Genomic DNA, 19,263 nt, shown 5'->3' on the forward strand with positions numbered 1-19,263 from the left:
CATAGTAAGCGCTCAATAAATACGATTGATGATGATGATGATGCTGTGACCTTAGGCAAGTTACTTAACTTCTTTCTGCTTTAGTTACCGCAACTGTAAAATGGGGGTCAAGACAGTAGCCCCAGCTGCATGGCATATTGGGTAGAGCCCGGGCCTGGGGGTCAGAAGGTCATGGGTTCTAATCCCGGTTCCACCACTTGTCTGCTGTATGACCTTGGGCAAGTAACTTCACTTCTCTGTGCCTCGGTTACCTCATCTATAAAATGGGGACTGAGACTGTGAGCCCTAGGTGGGGCAGGGACTGTGTCCAACCCGATTTGCTCGTATTCACCCCAGCGCTTAGTACAGTGCCCAGCATATAGTAAGCGCTTAACAAATACCATCATTATAATATTAATAATAATGATGGTATTCCTTAAGCATTTACTCTGTGCCAAGAACTGTCCTAAGCACTGGAACATTAACAAATACCATTATTATTATTATTATTAACAAATACATAATTATTAGTATTATTATTAAAAAAATACCATAATTATTATTATTATTATCCACCCCAGTGCTTAGTAGAGTGCGTGGCACCTAGCACTTAAATAACACCATCATTATCATTATTATTATTATTACAGTACTCTGCACACAGTAAGCACTCAATAAATATGACTGAATGAATGAATTTTAAGAAAAATGTTTGTTAAGCACTTACTATGTGCCAGGCACTGTATTACGCACGGGGGTGGACAAAAGCAAATCAGGTTGGACATGGTCCCTGTCCCACATGGGGCTCACAGTCTCAATGTCCATTTTATAGATGAGGTAACTGAGGCCCAGAGAAGTGAAGTGACTTGCCCTAGGTCACACAGCAGATAAAACAGAGCTGGGATTAAAATCCATGACATCCTGACTCTATCCATTATGCTCTATCCACTATTGCCAATCTTGTCCTGTCAGAGGGATTACCTAAATATAAAAGGGATCAATGTCTACACCTTTCAGAAAAACAGGACTTCAACATCAATAAAACGATCAACAACAACAAAAGAGCTCAACAGTGTGTTGAACATGGATTGAGATTTGCCCTTTCCTCCCCCTCCACAGATAAAAAACACAATTTGCGAAATGCTGTACTCCTCGACAAGTTCTTGCATAAAGGCAGAATCACAAATAAAGAGAGAGTATTCCACACTGATGTGTTTATTTAAGCTCTACTTTGCTAAGCTTTCATTTACAAGCCCATACTTTCAGAAATAAAACAAAACAAAACAAAAAACCCCCACAGAAGTCAGTGTTTCCAAATGTTGGTTTACAGTCCACATACAATTTTGACACTTGCAGAATTTACAACATAATATTCTGGGCAGTTGGAATTAAATTATACATCCTTTTTCAATATCCACACTCTACAGCAGTTTAAAAATTCATACAGGCAGATGTAAGGCATTCTCTCTTTACAATCACCTATTTACATAGCTTTTCCCATTGCAGATGATGCAGCTGTCATCTTAACAGCCAGGGTTTGCAAAACATAGTCTATTTAAAATATATTTAGCAGCATATAAAATTAGAAAAAGGAAGGACATCCTACCATTAAATAAAAACAAAAGGAAGAGGCGAGAATATAAACAACTCCTTAGGAAAATAGAGTAAAATATTTGTTAGGGCATGAAAAGTGTTTCTCGTTACTGAATGCACACACTACACTAATGAAAAAAACAAAACAAAAAACCCAAAACTATTTTAGTCCTGAGTACAGAGGCTACACAACTGCACAACTTTGGTCAATAAGAGAAGCAGCGTGGCTCAGTGGAAAGAGCCCGGGCTTGGGAATCCGAGGTCGTGGGTTCAAACGCCGACTCCGCCAACCGTCAGCTGTGTGACTTTGGGTAAGTCACTTCACTTCTCTGGGCCTCAGTTACCTCATCTGTAAAATGGGGATTAAAACTGTGATCCCCACTTGGGACAAACTGATCACCGTGTAACCTCCCCAGCGCTTAGAACAGTGCTTTGCACATAGTAAGCGCTTAACAAATACCATCATTATTATTATTATTAATAAGATCAAATGTTAACATTAAAGCAAATCCTAGAATGTTCCTTGCTAGCAGATTAGGGTCAATTCCATTTTTTAAGAAACTTCATTGAACAACTTTCTCCTGTCTTCTATCACTTCCGTAACAAAGAAACAAAATCAAGTTCAGACTCAATTATGGACTATGATTTCACCAACAAGCTATCACGACACACAAGTTATCTGAACTAAATGCCTGAAAATGTTAACAGTGCTTTGTGTTATATTCCAAGTGACTAATTTGAGACCACAACTGTCACAAAAGCAGATTCTCTGCAGTTCAACAGAATTTGAGTGTTGCATATACACGAAAATCCAGTCACAATAAAATTGAGATTCAAGCAGGGTATTAATAGGACACACTTTTTTTTAATTAAGCACATTGGGTTTTAAGGATAACAGCTGAATTAGAATACCATTTATATTAACGACTGAATTCAGTTGAATTTTTCAGCTTATTTTAGTTGTATGCGTTTACCTAAGTAACAGGGCAGAGTACAGAGGAATACTCAGAATTGCATCACAGTTTTCACAAAACAAGCAAATTTACGGTTAATTACTGGAAATATCTTCACCCAGGTCTCCAGGGTCAGAGATCTGACCATCTTGTAAATTCCGAACCTTCCAAATCCTCACAGTTCGATCACTGAGAAGGGAATTACGAGAAAAAACTGCATCAAGTCAAACAGCATTTTTTAACATAGCTATTTCATTTATTCATAAAAAAATTCTATATATTCATTCATTCATTCAATCGTATTTATTGAGTGCTTACTGTGTGCAGAGCACTGTACTAAGCGCTTGGGAAGTACAAGTTGGCAACATATAGAGACGGTCCCTACTCAACAGCGGGCTCACGGTCTATATATGATTATGGAAAGCTGTGCATGACAACACTTTAAACAAACCTATTTAAAATTACTGTCAACTGGCCATATTCATTTATGATTTACCTTATGTGAATAAACGTCCTCTCAAATGCCTGAAACATAAGATTTCCGCAAAATGGATTAACAACCTAAACCACAGGTCAGTTATGGTTTGTTTCCTATTTGCAGGGAACGTATCACTTCCTAGTGTTGTACTTTCCCAAGTACACAGTGCAATGCTTGTACCCAGTGGGTACTCAATAGCTAATAATAACAATTGTGGCATTTGTTAAGCGCTTTCTATGTGTCAAGAACTGTTCTAAACTCTGGAATAGATCCAAGGTACTCAGGTTGGACACAGTCACAGTCAGTCATTCAAGTGCTTAGTACAGTGCTCTGCACACAGTAAGCACTCAATAAATATGATTTGAAGTCATTCAAATTCAATCGTATTTATTGAGCACTTGCTGTGTACAGAGCACTGTATTAAGTGATTGGGAAAGCACAATACAGCAATAAAGAGAGACAATCTCTGCCCACAATGTGCTCACAGTCTAGGGGTGCGGGTAGGAAGGGGACAGACGTCAATACAAGTAAACATATGCCAATATAAATAAGTAAAATTGCAGCTATATATACATAAGTCCAGTAATTGGATTAAGGGCGTCACTTGGTTGAACAACTGGAAAACATCAAACTAATGTTTGGTGTGAGAAAGTGGGGAAGCAGCGTAGCTCAGTGGAAAGAGCCCGGGCTTGGGGGTCAGAGGTCATGGGTTCTAATCCCGGCTCCGCCGCTTGTCAGCTGTGTGACTTTGGGCAAGTCACACAACTTCTCTGTGCCTCATCTGTAAAATGGGGGTTAAGACTGTGAGCCCCACACGGGACAACCTAATCACCTTGTATCCTCCCCAGCACTTAGAACAGTGCTTTGCACATAGTAAGTGCTTAACAAGTGCCATCATTATCATTATTATTTACATGGATATCGGCCCTCAGAAAAGACTCATTAAAGAAATTCATCAAGGAGGAGCGTTAATTAAATTACAGTAGAACTACAAGCTCTTTCAGGATGAGATGACAACTGACCAAAAGCAACGCCATCCATTTCAGTTGAGTACGGGGGGCCAAGGAACAACAATATGACAGAACGGAGCCCACTGTTGGGTAGGGACTGTCTCTATATGTTGCCAACTTGTACTTCCCAAGCGCTTAGTACAGTGCTCTGCACACAGTAAGCGCTCAATAAATACAATTGATTGATTGATTAAATGTACCATGGAGAGCAAAACCCACCTAATAGTTAGTAACAGAGGGAGAAAGCATTGGCGAAACCCACCTAATAGTAACTGAGAGGGAGAAAGCAAACATTTTCCAAGTTCTTGAGAGAGAGCATCCCATTTAACAAAGCAGCTTAACAAAAGTCGCGCAACGAACGCCATCAAGGAAACCCAAAAGAAAGCAGACTCACTCGGCCGCTGTGAAGATCTGACTGGAGTTGACACAGATTGCGTTGATGGGGCTATCGTGACCTTTCATCTCCCCGACCGGCACAAAGGAATCCACGTTCCACAGTTTCAAAATGCCCCCCCTGCAGCCACTCAATAGGATGGGGTGTCCAGGAACCACCCCCAGGGCGCACACCCAATCCTTGTGCGCATTTGGAACTTGCTGGGGAAGAAAAAGGAGAGATTAAGGAAAACTGATGTCTTTGTTCTCCTGTTGTACCTTGCAGAAATACAATCAACCCTTCCATTTGTGAGAATATGGCAGCAGTAGGGGGGAATGTCCCCCATACTCCCCCTTCTAGACTGTGAGCCCACTGTTGGGTAGGGACTGTCTCCATATGTTGCCAACTTGTACTTCCCAAGCGCTTAGTACAGTGCTCTGCGTGCAGTAAGCGCTCAATAAATATGATTGATTGATTGATTGAATGTCTCCCCCTACGTAGACTGTGAGCCCCATATCGGTGGAAAGAGCAGGGGCTTTGGAGTCAGAGGTCATGGGTTCAAATCCTGACTCCGCCAACTGTCAGCTGTGTGAGTTTGGGCAAGTCACTTAACTTCTCTAGGCCTCAGTTACCTCATCTGTAAAATGGGGATTAAAACTGTGAGCCCCCCGTGGGACAACCTGATCACCTTGTAACCCCCCCACCAGTGCTTAGAACAGTGCTTTGCCCATAGTAAGCACTTAACAAATACCATTATTATTATTATTATTGTGTCTGATTTGATTAGATTTTTATCTATCCTACTGCTTAGAACAGTGCTCTACACATAGTAAGCACTCCATAAACACAACTGAATGACTGAATGTTTGACACATACAGTAAGCACTTAAATACCATCATTATTATTATTGTGTCTTATTTGATTAGATTTTTATCTATCCTACTGCTTAGAACAGTGCTCTACACACAGTAAGCACTCAATAAACACAATTGAATGACAACGTTTGACACATACAGTAAGGACTTAACAAATACCATCATTATTATTATTATTATTGTGTCTGATTTGATTAGATTTTTATCTATCCTACTGCTTAGAACAGTGCTCTACACATAGTAAGCACTCCATAAACACAACTGAATGACTGAATGTTTGACACATACAGTAAGCACTTAAATACCATCATTATTATTATTGTGTCTTATTTGATTAGATTTTTATCTATCCTACTGCTTAGAACAGTGCTCTACACACAGTAAGCACTCAATAAACACAATTGAATGACAATGCTTGACACATACAGTAAGCACTTAACAAATACCATCATTATTATTATTATTGTGTCTGATTTGATTAGATTTTTATCTATCCTACTGCTTAGAACAGTGCTCTACACATAGTAAGCACTCAATAAACACAATTGAATGACTGAACGTCTGACACATACAGTAAGTGCTTAACAAATTCCAAAATAGTAACAACAAAAATAATGTTCTTCCAACGAGCTGCATCCCTCTGGATAGAATAACAAATTCCAAAATAGTAATAACAATAATAATGTTCTTCCAACGAGCTGCATCCCTCCGGATAGAACGTGGTGTGGTGTCACTAGAAGTGGTTTTGTGAACATGCACAGCATTACATTACAAGGTTCCTGAGGGCAGGGGTCATCCTACTCATTTTTGTGCTCTCCCACGTGCTCTATATAGAGCTATGCACAGAGAAATCAAATTAAGTAATAACTGATTCATGTGGGATGAATACCATGACATGAGTTATCCTTAATTCAAGATTCTGCAAAAACACAGTTCCCTTACTGCATGCAGGAGAACTGACTATAGTAGCAAATACTTGATGAGAGAGGGAGAAAGTCAGGACAATGCAGAAAAAGAAAAGAGGGGTCAGTCAGGGAAGGCCTCTTGGAGGAGATAAGCCTTCAATAAAGCTTGGAAGGGGTGGAGAGAATTATCTGTCAGCTCTGAGCAGGGAGAGTGTGCGAGGCCAGAGGCAGGACATGGGTGAGAGGTCAGTGGCGAACTAGATGGGATCAAGGTATAGTAAGTTGGCATTATTTATTCACTCATTCAATCATATTTATTGAACACTTATTGTGTGCAGAGCCCTGTACTAAGCACTATTCTAAGCGCTGGGGAGGATACAAGGTGATCAGGCTGTCCCACGTGGGACTCGCAGTCTTCATCCCCATTTTTCAGATGAGGTAACTGAGGCACAGAGAAGCTAAGTGACTTGCCCAAAGTCACACAGCTGACAAGTAGCAGAACCGGGATTAGAACCCACGACCTCTGACTCCCAAACCTAGAGAAGCAGCGTGGCTCAGTGGAAAGAGCCCGGGCTTGGGAGTCAGAGGTCATGGTTTCTAATCCTGGCTCTGCCACTTGCCCGCTGTGTGACTTTGGGTAAGTCACTTAACTTCTCTATGCCTCAGTTAGCTCATCTGTAAAATGGGGGTTAAGACTGTGAGCCCCATGAGGGACGAGCTGATTACCTTGTATCTACACCAGCGCTTAGAACAGTGCTTGGCACATAGTGAGCGCTTAACAAACACCAACATTATTTTTACTAAGTGGGAAAGTACAATGCAACAATAAACAGATACATTCCTTGCCCACAATGAGTTTACAGTCTAGAGGGGAAGACAGACATTAATATAAATAAATTACAGATATGTACCTAAGTGCTGTGGGGCTGGGAGAGAGGAAGAGCAAAGTGAGCAAGTCAGGGCGATGCAGAAGGGAGCGGGAGATGAGGAAAGGTGGGGCTTAGTCTGGGAAGGCCTCTTGGAGGAGATGGGCCTTCAGTACGGCTTTGAAGGAGGAGAAAGTAATTTTCTGTCACATTTGAAGAGGGAGGGCACTCCAGGTCAGCAGCAGGACATTGGCAAGGGGTCAGCGGCGAGACACATGAGATTAAAGGCAAAGTGAGATGGTCAACACTACAGGAGTGAAGTGTGTGGGCTGGGTTTTAGAAGGAGAGAGGCAAGGTGAGGTAGGAGGGGGCAAGGTGGTGGACAGCTTTAAAGCCGGTGGTGAGGAGTTTTTATTGGATGTGGAGGTGGATGGGCAACGACTGGAGTTTTTTGAAGAGCTGGGTGGCATATCCTGAACGTTTTTGTAGAAAAATGATCCGGGCAGCAGAGTGAAGTATGGACTGGAGTGGGGAGAGACAGGGGGCTGGGGGGGTCAGCAAGGAGGCTGATGCAGTAATCTAGGACGGATAGGATGAGTGGCTGTATTAACATGGCAGCAGTTTGGATGGAGAGGAAAGGGTGGATTTTAGCAATGCTGTGAGGGAGGGACTGACAGGATTTAGTGATGGATTGAATATGAGGTTGAATGACAGACAGGAGTCAAGGATAATGCCAAAGTTATGGGCTTGTGAGACAAGAAGGATGGGTGGTACCACCCGGAGAAGCGACATGGCACAGTGGACAGAGCACAGGTCTGGGAGTTAGGTGGTCACGGGTTCTAATCCTGATCCGCCACTTGTCTGCTGTGTGACCATGGGCAAGACACTTCACTTCTCTGTGCCTCAGTTCCCTCATCTGCAAAATGGGGATTGAGACCGTGAGCCCCACACGGGTCGGGGCCTGGGTCCAATCCGATTTGCTTGTATCCACCCTAGTTCTTAGTACGGTGTCTGGCACGTAGTAAGTGCTTAACAAATACCACAACTATTATTATTATCATTATTATTACAGTGATGGGAAAGTCAGGGGGTGGGCAGGGTTTGGGTGGGAAGATAAGGAGCTCTGTTTTGGACAAGTAAGATTGAGGTGATGGGAGGATCCAAGTAGGGATGTCTTGAAGGCAGGAGAAGATGGGAGACTGGCAAGAGGGAGAGAAATCAGGGCTGGAGATTTGGCGATAGCAATACTCATTAAGCACTTACTGAGGATCAAGCTCTGTGTTATTCACTGGGATACATAGGAGATAATAAAAACAAACACAGCCCCAGTCTCACATGGGGCTGGCAGTTGAAGGGGGAGGGAGAACAAATATTTAATTTTCATTTTACAATCAAGGAGACTAAGGGACAAGGAAATGAAATGATTTGCCCAAGAACACAACAGGCAGCAGGCATAGCCGGGCTTAGAACCCAGTCTCTAACTCTTAGTTCTGTGTTCTTTCCACTAGGCCAGGCTGCTACTTGCTGCTAATTTTGAAAGTGATGTTAATTACCTCCTCAATCAGGACGAGAGGGTCTTCATTAGTATATCCTGATTTAACAGGATTCATAAATGAGATTCAGTTGTGAAGAGATGATGCAATTTTCAGTGAACAACATAATTTCTAGTCCCCTTTTTAAATCACCACCAAGATTTTGCATTACCTGAAGAAGGTCTTTTTGAGCTAAATCCCATTTTTTTATTCCATTGTCTCTAGATCCACTGAAGAGATTATCCCCTTGAATAGTAAGTGCTTCAATCCCATCATAATGAGGGGGTTCAAAATTGTGTGTTGGACTCACTGTTCCAAGAGCCCCTTCTGTTACATCAAACATCTAAAACGATAATGTAAATTAACTTCTTGTGCATGCCCATTTTAAAAAGAAAAACAATAAGAAAAATAGCATCCCATTATGCGGTTGCAAGGATATGTTGCATTCACCATCCAATAGAGAATCCCAATTTTGTCCATGAAGCTTAGTTTTAAAAGTACCATGCTTGTAATAAAAACTAGAAACCTTTAAACAGTACGTAAGAAATAACCTGTCATCACAAACAAATGCAAACTTGTTTGTATGTAAAACTGTACCATCTTAAACAATGGAAAAACTAACTACTTCTATGAATCCCATTTCTATATACAGACTGTTATTGCTATTGTTTTCCTTAGGAGTGAGTCACTTTTACCTGTAACCGTGGAAATAGGGATCTCTTTTTGAATGAGGAAGCTATTTGTCATTTACTCTCATCTTTATAAATTCTAAATGACAATCTGATTTTTTTGTCTTACACTGTCTTAGTTTAGAAAGTTATCTAAACTTAGTATAGATAACAAAGGGAAATAAACAAAGATATCCTTCAGCCACCTAAATACATATCTAGACATGTTTTAAACAGCTCCCCAAAGTCAGTGAAATATATCTGTTAGTCAAAAGATGGCATCAAATCCCAATCTGACTCTCTCTTACTGAGAGGTATAACAGCTCAGACCACACATTTAATAATATATCTTTTAACCAGACATGAAATACATTAGCTGACCACCCCAATATGCACACCTTTATATAGTGATCCTTTGAGCCAGTGATAATCAAATCTTGCCCATTGGAAATCCGGTCTACGGTAAGGCACATTACCGGACCCAGGTGTCCAGTTAACTTCCCTGTCGACTGAAACCTTAGATGAAAGTCAAAGAGGACAAAACTTAGTATTTTGGCTTGGGGCTGACATCGCCAAGTCCCTATGAACCCCAAGTGGTAACTGCATTTTCATTTTAAGATCTCTGTTTTGCAGAGTTGGACCAATCTACAGTTCAAAAGAGAATTTTTGATAGCTAGAGTGTGCTGCAGGTAACCCTCTTCATAAAGCAACTTGATATTTGGAGTTTTGCTTAACATGCACCTAGATACTAATGCAGAAAATCCATTTGTTATTTCTATCTCAAATGGGTAATTATCAAAAGTAGCCCATGGAGGAAAAGGTTTTCCCTTTTTCTTGTACTTGAGTTTCTGCATGCTCCTACTCTTCCACCCCTCAGGAATTTTTCCTCGCTGACTTAAGCATGGAATTTTTCCTCGCTGACTTAAGCATGGAATGATGTCCTGAAGCTGTCTCAAGCGAAAGAGAGAGAGAGGGGAGAGTGCGATTAGAACTCCAACTAATCCAAGTCTTTCACACTGTTACCAAGAGCCACAATGCCTAAGCTATAGCTAAAACCCTCTTTGTGGGTTGGGTACTAAATCACCCAATAAAATCATGAGCAGAATATTCACACAGACTCTTCAAGTTCTACTTTGCTTAAAATTCAACTGTGGCTCCAGAATCTAATCCCAATTAATGGGACCTAAATTGATAAAGTTTCCCTGACGTCTATCCTTCTCTCATAGTTCCTCCTGCCTTCGGGATATCGCGATTTGGATGTCCCGCCAACGTCTCAAGCTAAATAAGTCCAAAACAGAACTCTTCATCTTCGCACCTGAACTACATCCTTTCTGAGCTTTTCCTAACCCTGTAGCCAAGGACAACATTCTTGGGGAAGCAGTGTGTCTCAGTGGAAAGAGCACAGGCTCGGGAGTCAGAGGACTGTGGGTTCTAATCCCGGCTCTGCAACTTGTTTGCCGTGTGACCTTGGGCAAGTCGCTTAGCTTCTCTGTGCCTCAGTTACCTCATCTGTAAAATGGGTATTAAAACTGTGAGCCCTACGTGGGACAACCTGATTACCTTGTATCTACCCCAGTGCTTAGACAAGTGCTCGGCACATAGGCAGTGCTTAACAAATACCATTATTATTATTATTATTATTCCTGTCTCACAAGCCTGTAAACTTAGCATTATCCTCGACTCTTCTTTCTCACTCTACCCACGTATTCAGTCTGTCGCTGAATTAGTTCTAACAATTCATTCATTCATTCGTATTTATTGAGCACTTACTGTGTGCAGCGCTCTGTACTAACAGCTTGGGAGAGTACAATACCCAATAAACAGACACAGTCCCTGCCCACAACAAGCTAACGGTCTAGAGGCGGGGAGACAGAAATTAATATAAATAATGACAGATATGCATGTAAGTGCTGTGGGACTGGAAGGTGGGGGGAGAACAAAGGGAGTAAGTCAGGGTGACACAGAAGTGATTGGGAGAAGAGGAAAGGGTGGGTTTAGTCAGGGAAGGCCTCCTGAAGGAGTTGTGCCTTCAGTAAGGTTTTGAAGGGGGAGAATAATTGTCTGTTGGATCGTATTTATTGAGCGCTTACTGTACTAAGTGCTTGGGAGAGTACAACACAATATAATGGACATATTCCCTGCCCACAAAGATCTTACAGTCTCCAAAACATCTCTAGAGTCCATCATTTCTCCTCCATCCAAACCACACTGATCCAAGCCCTTATATCCTGCTTTGACTAATCCATTAGTGTCCTCAATGAGCTCCCGTCTCCTGCTTCTCTTCTCCAGTCCATACTTCACTCTGCTTCCCTCATCGTTTTCCTAAAAATGATGTCCATGTCTCCACTCCTGCCGACTCCACTCCTCTAGTTCCAGCTTACTCACTGGGCCCCTATCTCATCTATCTCGTGGCCAACTCCTTCCTCCCATCTTCCCCTAATCTGGAACTCCCTCCCCCTCCATATATGCCAGACCACCACTCTCTCCACCTTCAAAGCATTACTAAGATCAGTGACAAGCAGTGTGGCTCAGTGGAAAGAGCACAGGCTTTGGAGTCAGAGGTCATGGGTTCAAATCCCGGATCCACCAATTGTCAGCTGGGTGACTTTGGGCAAGTCACTTCACTTCTCTGTGCCTCAGTTACCTCAGTTACCTCAGTTACCTCATCTGTAAAATGGGTTCCCCATGGGACAACCTGATCACCTTGTATCCTCCCCAGTGCTTAGAACAGTGCTTTGTACATAGTAAGCACTTAATAAATGCCATTATTATTATCTCCTCCAAAAGGCCTTCCCCATTAAGTCCTCTTTTCCCTGGCTCACTCTCCTTTCTGCATCATTTATGCATCCCAATTTGTGATCTCTGGACACTTGATAGTCTCCCCACCCCCAGTCCCACAGCACTTATGTACACATTGATAAATTATGGCATTATATATTACTTATTTATTCATACTAATGTCTGTCTCCCCCTTTTGACTGTAAGCTCATTATAGGCAAGAATGTGCCTGCTAATTCTGTTGTATTGTACTCTCCCAAGTGCTTAGTACAGTGCTTTGCATACAGTAAGTTCTCAATATGATTAATTGATGTCTTCCTTCTCAAAAACCTCAAATGGTTGCCCATCTATCTTTAAATCGAAAATAAACTCAAACACTCAATTGTATCTACCAAGTGCTGTGTGCAGATCGCTCTACTAAGCACTTGGGAAAGTCCAATATAATAGACATTTTCCCAGCCCACAACAAGCTTATTGCCTAGAACTCAACTTTAAAGGCTTTTCCCTTCCTACTTTACCTCACCAGTCTCATAATAATAATAATAATAATGATAATTGCGGTAATTGTTAAGTGCTTATTATGTGCCAGGCACTCTACTAAGCACTGGGGTGGATACAAGCAAATTGTATTGGACACAGTTCCTGTCCCACACAAGCGCACAGTCTTAATCCCCATTTTACAGATGAAGTAAATGAGGCCCAGTGAAGTGACTTGACCAAGGATACACAGCAGATAAGTGGCAGATCTGGGATTAGAACCCAGGTCTTTCTGATTCCCAGGCCCAGCCTCTATCGACTAGGCCACCCTGTTTCTCTACTACAACCCAACCCACACACATCACTCCTCTAATGTCAAACTACTATCTGTACCTTGAGCTCACCTTTCTCTTTGCTGACCCCTCGCCCACCTCATCCTTCTGGCTAGAAAGTCCTCCTCTCTTCGCGTCCAAGCTGATTACCACTTTCCCCATATTCAAAGCCCTGGTAAAACCACATCTGCTTCAAGAGACCTTCCCTAACTAAACCCTCACTTCCCCATTCCCCTTCTGCACTGTCTACACACTTTGAAAATCTTTTCATAGCGGAGAAGCAGTGTGGCTTAGTGGAAAGAGCCCCGGCTTGGGAGTCAGAGGGCCTGGGTTTTAATCCTAACTCTGCCACTTGTCTGCTGTGTGACCATGGGCAATTAATTTAATGTCTCGGTGTTTCAGTTCCCTCATCTGCAAAACGGGGACTCAATACCTGTTTTCCCTCCTACTTATACCGAGCCCTATGTGGGACCTGATTATCTTGTAACTACCCCAGCACTTGGTACAGTGTTCGGCACATAGGAAGTGCTTAAAAATACCATAATTATGATTCTGATTATTATTACATTCAGCCCATCCCCAGCACCACAAGCACTTATGTAAATAGCCTTCTGCAATTTATTTTAATCTCTCTGTCTCTCTCTCTCTCATCTATAAACTCACTGTGGGCAGGGATAGTGTCTACCAACTCTATTATGTGGCTCAGTGGAAAGAGCGTGGGCTTTGGAGTCAGAGGTCATGGGTTCAAATCCCGGCTCCACCACTTGTCAGCTGTGTGACTTTAGGCAAGTCACTTCACTTCTCTGGGCCTCAGTTACCTCATCTGTAAAATGGGGATTAAGACTGTGAGCCCCACGTGGGACAACCTGATCACCTTGCAACCTCCCCAGCGCTTATAACAGTGCTTTGCACATAGTAAGAGCTTAATAAATGCCATTATTATTATTATTATACTGTATTTTCCCAAGTGCTTAGTACAGTGTTCTGCACACAGTAACATTGATTGATAATAATTGATAATCAATAAATACCATTGATTGATCAAATAGAACCCAGACCCTCTGACTTCCAAACCCTTTCTCCTTCCCCTAGGCATCTGTGAAGTATTCATGCACAGTAGTGGATGGAGCACAGGCCTAAGAGTCAGAAGGTCATGGGTTCTAATTCTGTCTCTGCTACTTGCACTGGGTGGCCTTGGGCAAGTCACTTCACTTCTGTGCCTTCTCTGAGGCACTTCTCTGTGCCTCAGTTACCTCATCTGTAAAATGAAGATGAATTCTGTGAGCCCTGCGCAGGACAGGGACTGTACCCAACCCAATTTGTTTTTATCCACCCCAACGCTTAGTATGGTGTGTGGCACATGGTAAGCGTTTAATACCTTAATAAATAACCAATATTATTATTATTTTAAAATTCAATTACATACCTTTTGAGATCCCACATTCTTACTGTATTTCCGGATGCAGCATAAAGAAAAGTGCCAGTGGCGTTAAGGGCAATTTGATTAATCTGGTTTTCTCCAGATGGAATTGTTACTGTTCGATTGGCATTTGCAGAGCAGGAATCACCAGGCATAACTTGACCGGAAGATCTGAATAAAAATAGAAAATGATTACAGTTCCTCATTTATGTTTGGTTCTAGCAGTTCTGAAATTCAAAAGAAGCTCACAAACAGAACATTTGATGGATGATCCAAGATTTTATTTATATCTCTAATATATGTGTTCATTATTATTAATAATAATGATAATAATAATAATGGCATTTGTTAAGCGCTGGGGAGGATACAAGGTGATCATGTTGTCCCACGGGGGGCTCACAGTCTTAATCCCCATTTTACAGATGAGGGAACTGAGGCACAGAGAAGTGAAGTGACTTGCCCAAGGTCATACAGCTGACAATTGGTGGAACCGGGATTTGAACCCATGATCTCTGACTCCCAAGTCCATGCCCTTTCCACTGAGCCACGCTGCTTCTCTACTGCAGCTGCTTCTGTTTCTGAGATAATTATCACAAAGTCATTCATGTTCAAGTCTAATGTGCAAACATTTCCTGGAGTCCCAGATGCTAAAATTGAGAATTCAGCCATGAATTTTATAATCGTTAATACTCCATGAAATGCACTTTGTGAAGAAACTTGAACTGAGCTATGGGCAATTTTTGATCATTTAAGATTCTATTTTGGCTTTTAGAAATTAGTTTTTTCTGTTCCATTTACATATCTTTCTTCCTAGGAACTGAGCAGATAACTTTCTATACCACACTGGTTTAACAGAAAGAGCACAGGCTTGGAAGTCAGAGGTCGTGGGTTCTAATCCCAACTCCGCCGCTTGTCAGCTGTGTGACTTTGGGCAAGTCACTTAACTTCTCTGTGCCTCAGTTACCTCATCTGTACTATGTGGATTAAAACTGTGAGCCCCACGTGGGACAACCTGATAGCCTTGCATCTACCCCAGTGCTTAGAACAGTGCTTGGCACATAGTAAGCACTTAAAAAATACCATAATTATTATTATTATTTATATTCCTAGTTATATTCACAGAATTCAATGTGTCTGCTACCTACCTACTAATACAAAGGGTAACGATTGTCATCATTACCATTACAATAATAATAATGGTATTTGTTAAGCGCTTACTATGTGCCAAGCACTAAGTAGACACTGCAGGGTCATAAAAAGAAAATGTATGCAGAGTCCTTTTCCTCAAACAATATAGTAGGGAAGCAGGACAAAACACTAAAACCAACATAGATGAAAAAATGCAAATGCCAAGTGCAATTAATTTAGGAATTTAAGTAAAGGAAATGCATACAGATGGTATAATTCAAACCTATATATAAATTGAACATTTTTCTTTATTTATACCATTGGGTATAATTTATTAGCCCTAAAATTAGAAATGTTTTGTGAAGATTACCTTTTATAATGACCACTAATATCCACCTACATGGCTTGCTTTCTGGTCTGAAGTAGTTCCTGTTATATACCGCAACAGTGGAATCATGTTCCTAACCATATCACTATCTAATTCTAAACACCCCAATGTTAACCTCTCCCACTCATAGCAAAATCATGTCCTCTTCAGTTAGGAAAATATAAAGATTCCAGGCTAAAATACACTTCATTAATGCTCATTTGAAATAGCACTATTTATTTTTAAAGCCATTATCCCTCATACCACTTTTTTCATCTCTAGATAACGCTCTGGTTTTGCAGCACATGTGAAGTTTACTTTGACTTAAAATCCTCCCTCCTTTCACTCTTTCACCCATAGCCTTAACCTCTGAACTACTTTGAGTAAAAGAGATTTAAAAATCCCATTTCAACTACCATTTGTTCTCTATTTGGCTTTACTGACAGATCTTTAGTTTATTAGCACCAGGTGTGTCTTTTTGCTGAATAGGATGCGAAAGACACAATTAATGCAAAATCTATTATTGGACAACATTTACATCACTATTTAACCATGTAACTATATTTGTTGTGGTTTTAAAGTCGCTGTTTTCTAATATATCCATATTACTTCGGTCAATTCTTTGGTTGACAATGAGCAGCATGGCTTAATGTAAAGAGCACAGGCTTGGGAGTCAGAGGTCATGGGTTCAAATCCAGGAACCGCCGCTTGTCAGATGTGTGACTTTGGGCAAGTGACTTAACTTCTCTGGGCCTCAGTTACCTCATCTGTAAAATGGGGGTTAAGATTGTGGGCCCCACGTGGGACAACCTGATTACCCAGTCAGAGGTCATGGGTTCTAATCCTGGCTCCACCACTTATCGGCTGTGTGACTTTGTGCAAGTCACTTAACTTCTCTGTGCCTTAGTCACCTCATCTGTAGAATGGGAGTTAAGATTGTGAGCCCCACGTGGGCCAACCTGATCACCTTGTATCCCCCCCCAGCACTTAAAACAGTGCTTTGCATATAGTAAGCGCTTAACAAATACCATCATTATTATCATTATTATTACCCCAGTATTTAGAACAGTGCTTGGCACATAGTAAGCCCTTAACAAGTGCCATAACAATAATGATGTTCTTTATTAATCAGCAAATGGATTAATCAATGGTATTTACTGAGCAGTTTCTTTGTGTGGAATGCTTATTAAGCACTACTGTAAATGCAAGTCAGTTGGAAAACTCAACCCCTGACTTCAAGGAGCTTACAGTCTCCCATAAAATCTCCGCTACCCTGCTTATTCAATCTCTCATCCTATCCTGACTGGATTACTGCAACAGCCTCCTCTCCGATCTCCCATCCGCCTGTCTCTCCCCACTTCAATCTGTACTTCACGCTGCTGCCCGGATCGTCTCTGTGCAGAAACGCTCTGGGCATGTATATGTATATATGTTTGTACATATTTATTACTCTATTTTACTTGTACATATTTTTTCTATTTATTTCATTTTGTTAATATGTTTTGTTTTTTTCTCTGTCTCCCCCTTCTAGACTGTGAGCCCGCTGTTGGGTAGGGACCGTCTCTGCATGTTCCCAACTTGTACTTCCCAAGAGCTTAGTACAGTGCTCTGCACACAGTAAGCGCTCAATAAATACGATTGAATGAACGAATGAATGAATGTGCTAAGCACAGGGGTAGATAGATACAAGATATTCAGATTGGATGAAGTCCCACATGGGGCTCACAGTCTAAAAGAGGGAGAGAACAGGAAATGTGTCTGTTGGTTGTTGTAATGTACACCCTCCCAAGTGCTAAGTACAGTGCTTTGCACACCATAAGTGCTCAATTACATTTGAATGAATGAACAGGTATTTTATCCATATTATACATTTTATGAAATTGAGTCACAGAGAAGTTGAGTGATTTTGCTAGGTCACACAGCAGCCAAGAGGCTGAGTCAGAGCTAGAATTTGGATCTCTTGACTGGAAGTCCCTTGATCCCACGCCAGGGCTTGGGAGCCAGAGGTCATGTGTTCTAATCCCAGCTCCGCCACTTGTCAGCTGTGTGACTTTGGGAAAGTCACTTAACTTCTCTGTGCCTCAGCTACCTCATCTGTAAAATGGCGATTAAGATTGTGAGCCCCACGGGGGACAACCTGATAACCTTGTATCTACCCCAGTGCTTTGAACAATAAGCACATAGCAAGCGCTTAGCAAATACCATAATTATTACTATCATTATTATTTAATCAGTCTCCCCCTCTACACTGTAAATTTCTTGTGGGCAGGGAACATGTCTACCAACTCTGTTGTATTGTAATCTCCCAAGAGTTTACAATCATGTTCCATATGAGGTAAAACCTCAATAAATACCATTGATAGTTGACTGGTTATTCAATGTTTTTTTTCAAGGAACCAATTAGGATTTCACCTGGGAAATTCTTGCATAAAATGACTCATTTCTAATTTTCAATTCAAAAGAAAGAGATGGAACTGAATTTGGTCAATATGGAGTGTTAGTAGAAGGTCAAAAACTAAGCTGATCTTTCAAATCTCCAGTACACATTGGACTACTAAATATTTGGGTTAACAAAAATCTGCTCTTCATCTTAAAAACAAAAACCCCTGAAAATTATCAATCAATCTTATATAATGAGTGTTTACTGTGTGCTTAGAAATGTACTAAAGGCTTGGGACAGTGTAACAGAAGTAGTAGACAAGTTCCCCACCCACAATAAGCTTACATACTTTTATATTTTCCAGAAGTAATCGTTAGAGGTATTTACTGAGGAAAATGTCTAAAAATTTTGAAAAACCTCTATTTTACGTTTATAGAAATGGGCTTAATTTCTGGCCAATTCAAAATGCAGCATTTTATATTTACAGCTCCTGATCAAGACAAGAAGTTATGAAATGCCTGCATTCTTTTTTAAAGTTACTTACGTCAATGTTCGAATGCACTTTGCAGAATCTCTGATGTCCCACACTTTAATATAAAATGTTGAGATAGTGAAGACCAGACTAGTGTAATTACAGTACTTTACAGACACAACATTATTGGGATGACCTCCCAGGGACATAATTTCTTGTCCAGTTACCAGATTCCACACTTTACAGGTACGATCTGAAATGAAAAGGAGAAAAATAATGGAAGTATGGATCATTTCGCACAAATTCAAAAAAGCAAGCAAAGATACCAATATAGTTTCCTTGCACTATATTTTTTCCCTTAAATATTATCCTTTACAGGCTAGACAAAGAAAAATAATATTATCTTGCTCTGGTAGCCTTTAAAGGGTAATATTTAAGGGAAAAATAGAGTGTACAGTACATATACACAGAAGCAGCATGGAGTAATAACAATAATAATGGTATTTATTAAGCACTTACTATGTGCCAAGCACTTTTCTAAGTGTCAGGGTAGATACAAGGTAATCAGGTTGTCCCACGTGTGGCTCACAGTATTAATCCCCATTTTACAGATGAAGTAACTGAAGCACAGAAATGAAGTGACTTGCCCAAGGTCACACAGTAGAGAAGTGGAGCC

General features: G+C 41.0%; 1 protein-coding gene across 6 annotated transcripts in view; it reads right to left on the reverse strand.

Annotated features, from left to right (window-relative positions):
* Positions 1–1,178: 1,178 nt before the first annotated feature.
* Positions 1,179–19,263, reverse strand: part of KIF21A (kinesin family member 21A) — a 148,887-nt gene continuing 130,802 nt past the window's right edge. For all 6 annotated transcript variants that reach the window (XM_038759894.1, XM_038759878.1, XM_038759900.1 and 3 more), the window contains 6 exons: positions 18,660–18,840; positions 14,247–14,411; positions 9,632–9,749; positions 8,738–8,908; positions 4,408–4,607; positions 1,179–2,714 (listed from right to left, as the gene is read on the reverse strand). In XM_038759894.1, the coding sequence (XP_038615822.1) occupies positions 2,621–2,714; positions 4,408–4,607; positions 8,738–8,908; positions 9,632–9,749; positions 14,247–14,411; positions 18,660–18,840 (929 nt within the window). In that variant the 3' untranslated portion in view covers positions 1,179–2,620. The remainder of the gene's footprint in view (positions 2,715–4,407; positions 4,608–8,737; positions 8,909–9,631; positions 9,750–14,246; positions 14,412–18,659; positions 18,841–19,263) is intronic.

Source organism: Tachyglossus aculeatus, chromosome 2 (assembly GCF_015852505.1).
Source record: "Tachyglossus aculeatus isolate mTacAcu1 chromosome 2, mTacAcu1.pri, whole genome shotgun sequence".
NCBI classification, from domain to species: Eukaryota; Metazoa; Chordata; class Mammalia; order Monotremata; family Tachyglossidae; genus Tachyglossus; species Tachyglossus aculeatus.